Genomic DNA, 12,007 nt, shown 5'->3' on the forward strand with positions numbered 1-12,007 from the left:
TCATATGGATAGAGACTATTAGAAATCCACAGAGATCCTTTGAAAAACATTTTGTTCATCCGGGAACATAAACTTGGTGTATGGGGAACTTTTTGCTGCCGTATCAAATGCAGATTTAGATTTGTTCTGCATTTTAATACAGTAAGATCTCCAGAAATCTCCCACAGTATCTCTTACTCAAGAGTATCTCTGTGATTAAGATGCTACAGAATATTTGCTGACACCTCCTGATACGATCAATATAACATCAGCAGGCTTCCAGCAGCTGTAATTCACAGTTTGGACTGTTTTAGAGCAAAACCAACAAAGTCAATGACTTGTAGCAGCTCTGTATATCTGCAGATGCCCCGCAGTGTTAATATGTCACTTAAACATTCATTTTCAGGCCTCAAGGGTTCAATGTATTACTCTTCATGAGCTCCTTTCTGCTGACAAAGGCAGCCTTAATTGATTAACCCTCTGCCTCTCTCTCTCTCCCCGAATCACGATGAAGAGTGTCAGGGGGACGTGTGCTGCTTTGATCCTCGCTTTCATTCAAATTTAGATTTTTGATTCATGATTTAATGACTGATTTACACATGAAAACCAAAAACACTTCAGGGTTCAGCTTTCATTAAAAAGTTATTCATAAAAATATATATATAATGCTTAAGGGATCAGTCATTCATCCACATTCAAAAATGAATACTTTATAGACATGAGCATATAAATCAAAGTTAGATGAGACTACTATCCATTAAACAAATAATATAATATAATATAATATAATATAATATAATATAATATAATAAAGTTAGTTTTTTGCCTTTATTTGAGATGAAACTTTAGGGATTGATTGTATGCTAACTTTTCTCAAAAAAACATGGATGAATGGATGAATGAGTGGATGGATGGGTGGATGGATGGAGCGAGGGGATGGATGGCCTTTATTGGCCAAAAAATTATGTCCGTAGGGGATATTTGTTTTTAATGATTAAACCATCAAAATATGAGGAAAATATTTTATATTTTGTAAACTTGAGGGAAAAACAAAACACTAAATTTGGTTAAGGTATTCATCTGACAAAATATTGGCAAAAACTGCAAACTACAGTAACAGGTTTTGTTTCACTATTTAAAAAAAATGCATGGAAAAATAAAAAGCATACACTAACTACAACATAATCAGTTATTAGTATTTTGTTGGTGCTGGTTTTTGCTTGTGTTTATAATTTCTTTGTATGACAGCCTGGCCAAAAATGATGTCCGCACAATTTAGTTTCATTGCATTATCACAGATAAAACAAATGACTACAAGCACAACTAAGAAACATGCTTACAATATCTTTAACAAATGTTTAATAATATTTGAATAAAGGGTGAAGATATCAATTTTCCTATGCAAATTCTGCATAAAAAGTCTTCTGAAGTCATTTATTTTCTAACTATATAAATTTCAGTGTGTTCCTCACAAAATCTATCGTTTAGCTTCAGAGGACATAGCACACGTTGTCCAGACTCCTTTATGAGAGGATGAAAACTAGTTCATTTAATCCAAATAATGATGAAGTACCCCATGGTTAAGGGTTTGGCCTTCATTAAATATAGTGCAAAGCATTTGTGTTTTTGTCTGTAAGGTTAGTACTCACCATCTAGTTCCTCCACAGAGATGCTGGCGAGCTGTTCGCTATTGCTGTGTTCTGACAGTGAGCGACTCAAGAAGTTGCCCTTGTACAGCAATCCTGCCGTCACATGGTGGAACGGCATCTTCTCCCTGAGAGAGAGCACAAGAAAATGCTGAAACAACCAGACCAAAAGACATGTCAATGATTTTCGCATCATACATTCTTAAAGATCTATATTACTATAATAGAGCATGCTTAAGTTGAGCAGTAATGCCTCAGGAAATGTCTCCACGGTGGGCTCATTCGTTGTCTCTTTGTTCAGTAAAAACCATTGGAATATTTCTAATGTTCTGCCGCACTATTAAGTGAAAATGTTGTAAAAGGATATGAATGCTGTTTCAATGCATATGAAGGATTAAAATTAATGAAATAAGTGGGCATAAAATGGCGAGCTATTAAAGCTGAAAGCGTGCACTGTCAACTCTGAATTACTCTTGTGTTTATGAAGATATGGGTGGAGTCTCCAGTGTCTATGAGAGCACAGTTATTGTTCACAGGTGTTTATTGTAGTGTCATTAAAATCTTGCTGACAGTGGCAGTGTTCCCCTTTAACAACAGAATTTTCTCACATATAAACTAGTGGTCTACCAATATGTTTTTTTTAATATATATAATGGCTGATAGCAATGTCGAGAGACCATGCACATTTATTTAATCAAAAATACAGTAAAATATTACAGTAAAAATATCTATTTTAATATTATTTTAAAACATAATTTACTCCTGTGATGGCAAAGCTGAATTTTTAGCATCATTACTCCAGTCTTCAGTGTCACATGATCTTTCAGAAATCATTCTAATATGAGGATTTCTTTAATAATAATAATAATAATAACCTTGTCGACCCAAACTTTTGAATGGTAGGGCATTATAAAATGTAATATAGCAACAACAAAAAAGTATGACGTTTAGACGTATTATTCATTAATTGCTTTTACAATATGAACAGAAAAATATTTGAATAAAAAAAATTGAAAACAGAAATAATTTATGAAAAATTATATATCCTTAAATAAAGCTAGATTACATTTTGTATCTGACACTATAGGTGGAATGACCATTTCTGTTCATCAGATACAGTTACAAGGTGACAGGTTATGATATTCTCAAAATGGCTAAATAATGGACAGTATATTGATCATATCACTCATATAAACAGAACAATTCTGCATATCCAAAGCAACAGTAATTTTACTAAACAAAAATATGCAGAGTTCACAAAGTCAACATAACAAAAAATCAAACTGGAATAGCTCTTTATATTAATGTGGTAAGCATGAGCAAAAATTCTCTTCAAAAAATTATTCATCACAGTCAAAGCCAAGCGAATCATTTGAATACAATGCCATCAGATAGAGATGTGAGACTGAGTTTCTCTGCAATTGGGCTTCATGTTGATTAGTATGAAACCGTGAGTTTTAAAAACAAGCTTGAGTGTCAAAGCCCACTCAAAATGCACAGCACTCAACATCCTGCAGACCGTTCCAGAGATCAAGATGGATTCTGTGCATACAAAGTACTCCCACAAACAAACCCACTGAACGTTTCACTTTAGTTTTTGGCTCATGGCCCATGTGACAGCTGCTAACCATGCACTAGCCATTATTAAAATACATCCAAAAATAAAGATAAATCAAGCTTTCAACAATGTAAGATTGTCTAAATTAGCCTAGAGTGCCAGAGAAAACACTACTGAGCCCAGTTTACTTTACTGAAAGAGGTTGAGTGTTTCTCTACAAAACTTCACAGCACTGGTTGATCGATATGGGTTTTTCTATATCTGATGCTAATACTGATATCTAGAGAGCAGAGTGCCCGATTTAATTCTGATATACAGTCGTACATGGACAGCAATGTTGGGGAAAGTTCATTTTAAAAGTAATGCAATATTGCGTTACTCCCTAAAAATGTTTTAACTAATTATGTTGCTTAGTTACTTTGGAAAGTAATGTGTTACGTTACTTTTGCGTTACTTTTTCTCACCTGGGCTGGGCTTGCTTGTTGGATTTTAATAATAATAAAAAATATTAAAAAAAAATTGTTTTGGCAAATGTAAAAGCCCTTTCACACCAAAAGTGAAATGAAAAAACCTCAGGCAGGAGGAACTGCAAATTCACGCCTTTACAGTAGAGGGCGCAGCTCAAACCTTGCAACTGTACAGCCATTCTGGATTGCAGAAGAATAAGTCACAGAAGAAGAAAGTTCAACACTCAGGCTGCATCCGAAATCACACACTTTCATAGGCGAAAACAGTATGTGACAAAAGAAGTATGTACTCATAAAAGAGTAGGCAAAAAGTACCGGATGACCTACTTTTTCAGCAAGATTCTGAAGTGTGCATATGATGGACACTTTACTATCCCATGAGCCCACAGGAGAGGATTTGTGAATAGTCTAGTTACATTCATACTACACACACTCATATAGAACCTCTCTATATAAACCTCTCTTTTTTTTTTTTAGCAAACCTCTTATAAGAACCTACTCAAGAGTATGCGATTTGGGAAGCAGCTTTTTACTTCAATAAAAACACAAAAATGAAACACAAATGTGATGTTTAAAGTAATTGTTGCTTAGTAGTATGGCTGAATTGGATCATCGAAGCTCAGCAGCAAAAACGTTGGTTAATAAAGTGAGATTAAATGCATAAAGCATATTTGTATTATTTAACATATTTAATTATTGCAGGTTTGTGTAATATTCTGAGTTTGTATTTCTTTTGATCTTGATACTGAATCTGTTTTTGTGCAAGTGAGATGAGTAAATGCATGTTTATATAGTTTAGATTAGAACTTCAATAACCATCACGTTCACACACACAACACATCTGCACTTCCTCACAATTTCTCTCAACATGGAGACAGGAGAGCTCTCAGTCAATATAAGCGAAAGCAAAGTAACTTGCATTACTTATTTGAAAAAGTAACTCAGATATTTTGTTGTAAATTTAAAAGTAATGCGGTACTTTAGTAATCCGATTATGTAACTCACGTTACTTGTAATGCGTTAACCCCAACACTGATGGCCAGTATGTGGACTTTCCCTAATAACTCATATGTTTGGTAAAATCAGCAATATTGTGAAATACTACTGCAATCTAAAACAACCGTTTTCTATTTTATTATATTTTAAATTGTAATGTATTCCTTTGATGGGAAAGCTGACTTTTCAGCATTACTCCAGCCTTCAGAGTCACATGATAGGTCAGAAATCATTCTAATACATTAATTTGTTGCACAAGAAACATTTATTATTATTACCAATGCTGAAAACAGTTGTGCTGCTTTTTTTGTGTGAAAACTGTGATACGTGATTCATAAAATGACTAAATGCCAGCCATAAGGGGACTTGTTTTCATTAGACTACTGTCATGACTGGAGTCTTCATCTTATGTGAGCGTAGATGATTTAAAACATTTTACTTTATGTGTTTCTTTGTGTGTTATTGTGTTGACGTTAAAAAAACAATCTTTCTATAGTCTCTTTTCGGCTGATTTACAGACAGACCTCCCTTCAGCAGAGCTAAAAGCCTTCCTTCAGACACTGCTGGTGTCCTGCACAGGAACTTAAAGCTCTCATGGGGACAATGTGGTCACCCAGCAGGTTAAATACCACAACACCGTCAGCAGAGAGCAAGAGAGAGAAAAGCCACCTGAAGTAGCAGTCAGCATGAAGGGACATGAGGTTCCAGATCACAGACGCTTTGGGACGTGAGCCCACAGTCACAGTATGTGCTGGGCTACAGCCAGTCACCAAAGCAGAGGAAAACACATACAGCTTGAGCCTGTAGTAGCAGTCTGCTGAAGGACATATCCTATGATGGATGGCAGACCCTTGTAAAATATGGATGCTGCATTGGGACAAATGTAGGAGACTGTGGGTTTGCTCTAATGGGGCAGCTGATTGGGATGTGCAAAGCCTTTAATGGCCTGAGCGTATAGTTTAAAATCTGTCTGGTTCAAGTCCAGAATCTCTCTATCAAATGTGGAGATGTAAATGCCTTAGTTTAACATTTCAGATTAGAAGCACTTTGGCTACAGCATAAAGATCTGTAATTATTCAACAAAAAATCCTTTGATGAATAGAAAGTTCAAAAGAACATCATTAATTTGGAATAGAAATCTTTTGTAACGATATATATGTCTTCACTGTCACTTTTAATCAAAAAGTCAAAAAGTTTACAATTTGCACAAGTAGAGCTAAATTGGCCAAATAAATCAGTGTCCCCGAAAGGGAAAAGGCACAGATGAACTGTTTATGGGGGGGATTTTAATTATGGTAATTATCGCAATGCCTCCTGGTTCATTAGCATTCAAATCAAGTTCTTGTTTTCTAATAAATAACTCATAAATCATGGAAGCCCATACTACACATGCAATTCATTTTTTTAACTGGCTAACAACACATCACAATTAAAAATACACACATTAAATGGTATAGAAAATTACTGAGCAAAATGAAGTTTCCTTTTGACTACATTGGTGTGTAAAAACGAAAACTGCAAGTTTGTCTGCAAAAACATGTCTCCATGTCTCTATGCATTTTTTAGATCCACACCCATGCAACTCCTTGGGGCAAAGCCTGACAGTTTGAGTGTGTCCAGGGGGAAAGTATGACTAATTTACCTGCAATCTCACTATTATGCTGTTCACATGATGAACTGTTAAGTGTACATGACAATTGCATAATGCCAAAGGGACTGCAACTGGCAAAAGTAAGTAGAAGTATTTTTAAAAATTCATCAGTTAATCTGACACACTTTAAGATACTCTGTAGTTTGTCTTTGATTAAAAAATGTAGACGGGTAGCTGAAAAATAACATTAGCATAAACTTCAACATCTAGATTTAACATTTATATACATAAAAGTTAACATTTTAATATATATATATATACACACACACACACACACACTACTTTTCAAAAGTTTGGTCAGTATGATTTTTTAAAGAATTAATACCTTAATCAGCAGGGATGCATTAAATTGGTCAAAAGCGACAGTAAACATTTCTATTTCAAATAAATGCTGTTCTTTTGAACTTTCTATTCATCAAAGAATACTGAAAACAAATGTATCACGGTTTCCACAAAAATATTAAGCAGCACGACTGTTTTCAACATTGATAATACATGTGAAATGTTTCTTGAGCAACAAATCAGCATATTAGAATGATTTCTGACATTAAAGACATTTTAAAATATATTAAAATAAAAAACACTTTTTAAATTTTAATAATATTTACCAATATTACTGTTTTTACTGTATTTTTTGATTAAATGAATGTAGTCGTGTATAAGAAAATTACAGACCCACATTTTTTAACGATAGTGTAAATATAAGAAATTCATGTTAAAGAAACGGTGACCAGTCAAAGCACATCTCTCGCTCTTTTGCGTTGGCGTGATGGATGATGGTTAAAAGTATACAGTCGCTAAATTAACACAAGCCTGCATTTATAATAGACTATAGGAGTAAATGTATTGTTAAGAGGAAAACCCCTTGAGATGTGACATCTCGTTTTCGAGGGGACCTCAAGAAAAACATACATAACAGAACAAAGACAAAAGCTCTCCATCACACCAAAACCACCCATATCTTCCCCAATCCAACCATTAGATATTAGACAATAAACAGTTAAGGTCATTCATATAGACAATTGAGGGAAAATAAAATGAAACAAAATAAAAATGATATCAAGCATGAAGAAAACAGTTGCAGCTTGTATGCAAATAATTAAGAAGAGACATCTTAAACTGGTGAAAAGAGGAGATAGATCTAAAAGACCTAGGTAAACCATTCCAATCAGAAGGGGCTTTAAATTTAAAGGCTCTCCTCCCACTTTCTTTGGATATATTTGGTACAGAAAAGAAAGATGGTCAGTGTCTCTTAGGCTGTAGGATGGTTGATATGAAATTAGAAGAATTAGAATGTATCTTACAGTTGAAGTAAATAGTTTAGAACATGTCACCTTGTGGGACACTGTTTAAAATGTCATTTCAGCTACCCATTATAAACAGGACGATCAGGAGGGATAATGGAGTGTCTGGACATGAAGAGTGTAAGTGGAGGCAGCATTGATCGCAATGTGTTCAACTGAGGGCAAAACTTTCCAGTCCAACAGTGCCACATCACATTCAAAGTTCCCAAGAAAACAGCTGTCGAAATGTCGAAAATATCTTGCCATATCTTATTCACAAGACGACCAGGAAAGAAAAAAAAACAAGAAAAGTCAGCATCCTTTGATCAAATCACAGAGAGCCGTGCTTCACAAAGTCACTGGGGGAAAAAAGTCTAAATGTCATTCCACATCATGTCAAAAAAAATAACTCAATCTTCTACGTCCTAACTTCCAACAAAGGGAGGATTCGGAGGACAGACCCGAGCATGAATATATTTCAAGTTATTAAAATCAATACAAATACTTTCAAGCCAGTGATCACGCATACCAAAACAGAAGCATCAAATCAGGACATCTCCAACCAAACTACTCATATTAAAGAAAACACACGTTTAACATTAACATCCTGCATGTTACAGCAGTAAGATCCCGGGATGGCAGCTATCAGCCTTGTTGCTTACCCGTACGGATCAAACTCTACAGGATACTCAAGCACAACAGGCTCTTTCCCAGGACTCCCTTCACCCCTTCTCGGGACGCACGGCCCCTCTCCTTCAGACCCCTCCGCCTGAGGGTCGGGATCCAGATCGGTGACCTCCATCTGACAGCACACTCCGGCTCGGAGCACAGCGGGCAGGCTGTCCCGCACCTCCACAGCCTGACTACGTCCCACCGCTGGTCCTTTCCCCAAGCAGCATAGAGTGCCCAGAAACCCCTAGTTAATATTTCAGCAGCCTGGAGCAGGTAGTCACTCATTCATCCGTTCATTCATCCCTTCATCTGGTCAGCATCTCCCTCATGTCACACTCTGGAGAGGGTTGCAGTGGTGTCATCGGTGGGCTCATATGGCTCTGTGACATAAGTAGTCCTGCCTCTGCAGCTCCGTTAAGAACACACACACACACACACACACACTGCTGACCAGCCCCCCGGACCGCAGTGCCACTCCTGCTCTCTCACACTCTACATCGCTTCTCCAGGTTCATAATCATTAGCATGTCCATCACTTTTTCCCTAAAGGGGGTGTTGGTTGGTTGGGCACCACCTGACTTGTCAAATGAGACTAAGGTGGATAATTTGCCCAGAAACTGCCACCTGATTACCAGCAATGAATTATGCATATTTGTTTGTGTTTTGCACAGGTTTTAGGAATGCAGAACTAATAATTTTATATAAATATAATATATATATATAACAACAGCAATAATAATAATAATAATAATTTTAAATTAAATAAAAATGAAAAGATAAGACATCCTTAAAAGTTATTGCAAATATTATAATAAAGAATATAATAATACAATAAATATAATTATAAATATTTAGTTAAGTTTTTTAAAATCTATTGTTTAAATGATAAAAAAATCGTTTAAACATTATTATTATTATATTAAATAATAATAATCATAATAATAATAATAATCATTTTAAAATAAAAACATATTTAAAATGTAAGACCCATAAACAATTATTATTATTATTTAATAATAATAATAATGTATTTTAAATATGTTTTATAGACAATAGATGTTTAAAAAAACAGTTAACAAAAAAATTAAGCAAGCCATTATCCATGTCGACTGTAAATAAATCATACATTTTCCGTCCGATCGATCAGCCAGTATAAACCCATTAAAACAACAGGTGCAAAAGTAGAAATAGGCTGCAGTTTATGAAATCATGCTGCCCATCAAAGGCTTCATCATGTCACACAAATCCACTTCAGACATCAGGCACAAGCTCTCTTACCTTTAGTGGCGATGATGCGCGATTTTGAAAGTGATCCCTCAGATCTTGAAGGGTTGATGATCCGAGCCGATGTCGCTACAGGATCCAGATTATCCCGCTGCTAAAATCTGGATCATAGATTCTCGCTGAATTATGAGGAAATTCTCCAGATCTCATTCGCGATTATACACACAATTCTTTTTAGCCATCGAGTGCGAATGGCAGTGGACAGTGGACCTTTTTCCTGATTGTTATCCGAAAAAACAACACGTCCGACTTCCAGCCAAAAGCAATAAAAACCAGTTGGACTTTTCCTCCAACTCCAATCAGCTCTAATGAGCCCCCGGATTTTTCAGTACTTCCATGATCTAAGCGAATTCCTGCTCATAGTTCCCGAGCTCAATTGATTCACATCGCAAAAAGCTGCTCATAGATTTTCGACTGCCACACACACACACGAACCTCATAAAAATAATCAATAAACATCGCTGTCAAATCAGCGGTCCATCTGGATATTGTTGTCCAAGAGCTGTCCCTGGGCATTAACAGTCACAAAACAAGAAATATCAGGTTCCAAAAAAAGAAGAAGATATATTCCTCACAGAACATGAATTAACCCATTGAACACACTGACTGACTGAGAGCTCCAGTCATTAGTCAGCGGCTCCAGCCTTCCTAACTCATCTCATACTGTCATTCATCCACAGCTGAGCGCTGGATCAGGAGGAACTAGGGAATATCACATCATCACTGCAGGGATGAGACCTGTCTGCTATTTTTACATATAATGAGAGTTCCTATCTATCTGTCTATCTATCTATTATTTATGCATCAATCCATCCATGCATCCATCCGCCTATCTGTCCATCCATCTCTATCCGTCCAACAATGCATCCATCAGTCCATAATCCATCCATCTATCCATCCATGCATTTATGCATCCATCCATCCACATATTTGTCCATCCATCCATCCATCCATCAGCCCATAACCCATCCATGCATCCATCCATCCATCCATGCATTTATGCATCCATCCATCTGCCCATCCATCCACCCTTATGTCCATCTGCCCATAATCCATCCATGCATCCATCCATCAGCCCATAACCCATCCATGCATCCATCCATGCATTTATGCATCCATCCATCTGCCCATCCAACCATCCATCCATCTACCCTTATGTCCATCTGCCCATAATCCATCCATCCATCCATCCATCAGCCCATAACCCATCCATGCATCCATCCATCCATCCATGCATTTATGCATCCATCCATCTGCCCATCCAACCATCCATCCATCTACCCTTATGTCCATCTGCCCATAATCCATCCATGCATGCATCCATCCATCCATCCTTGCATTCATCCATCCATCAGCCCGTAACCCAGCATGCATCCATCCATGCATTCATTCATCCATCCATTCATCCACCCATCCATGCATTCATCCATCTATCATCTGCACATCCATCTATCCATTAGCCTATAACCATCCATCCATGCATTCATCCATGCATTGATTCATCTACCATCTGCACATCCATCCATCCATTAGCCCATAACACATCCATCCATGCATCCATCCATCAGCCCATAACCCATCCATGCATTTATGCATCCATCCATCTGCCCATCCAACCATCCATCAGCCCATAACCCATCCATGCATTTATGCATCCATCCATCTGCCCATCCAACCATCCATCAGCCCATAACCCATCCATGCATGCATTCATTCATCCATTCATCAATCTGCCCATCCATCAACCCATAAAGATTTAAGTTTGGGAGGGACCAAATATAAGAGTTTTAGAACGGGTCATTGAAAAATCCATGCTGATTGAGTCTATCATACCTGGACTTGTGGTATGCATTAACATTCCTGTTCTTCTTAATGGGAATTAAACAGTTCTGTTTTTGAGTCAATCAGTTGTGGTGTAAACATCATGTGGCGAATTACTCTGCAAACACATGAACATGAAGATGTCATGACAATGCTGATTGGTGAATGACAAAACAAGAACACAAACAAGAACACTGGAGCATTATGACCCACACAGACCACAGGACAAGCACCCCCTGCTGGCCTCACTATCAGTTTTCCCATCCAGGTACTGACCAGGTTTAACCCTTCTTAGCTTCAGTGGGCAACCAGTCTTGGGCAACAGGGTGATAAGGCTTCTGGCTTAATTAATCAAAAGAAACCATTCTTTAAAAAAAATATTAGTATTAGCCTACTATATTAGTGATTTTTGCCTGATGCTTTTTTGGTGTCATGCTGTTAAGATGGCATTGTTTTAACAAAGATACAGTGTGTCTTTAACAGGTGTTGACACACACAGCAAGAGACCGGTAAAGCCTCAGTGAGCAGAGCACCAGTTATTAACCAGTGTTTAATGGAGAGCTCAGAGACACACCTGTGTGTCATTTATCTTCTCTTCAGCCCAACACATGCCACATTCCATCCGTTCCCCAGACTTCCTTCCCTTGCAA

General features: G+C 37.0%; 1 protein-coding gene across 2 annotated transcripts in view; it reads right to left on the minus strand.

Moving 5' to 3' along the window:
- Positions 1-10,169, minus strand: part of caln1 (calneuron 1) — a 54,147-nt gene extending 43,978 nt beyond the window's left edge. The window contains exons 1-2 of one of the 2 annotated variants that reach the window (XM_082181062.1): positions 9,531-10,169; positions 1,629-1,753 (exon numbers count right to left, since the gene is read on the minus strand). In XM_082181062.1, coding sequence (XP_082037188.1) covers positions 1,629-1,746 — 118 coding nt within the window. In that variant the 5' untranslated portion in view covers positions 1,747-1,753; positions 9,531-10,169. Of the gene's footprint in view, positions 1-1,628; positions 1,754-8,242; positions 8,716-9,530 lie in introns of those variants that run through there. The other variant, XM_082181061.1, reaches the window with a different exon arrangement.
- Between the last annotated feature and the right edge of the window lie 1,838 nt (positions 10,170-12,007).

The sequence above is a fragment of the Leuciscus leuciscus genome (assembly GCF_965113295.1).
Source record: "Leuciscus leuciscus genome assembly, chromosome: 9".
NCBI lineage: Eukaryota > Metazoa > Chordata > Actinopteri > Cypriniformes > Leuciscidae > Leuciscus > Leuciscus leuciscus.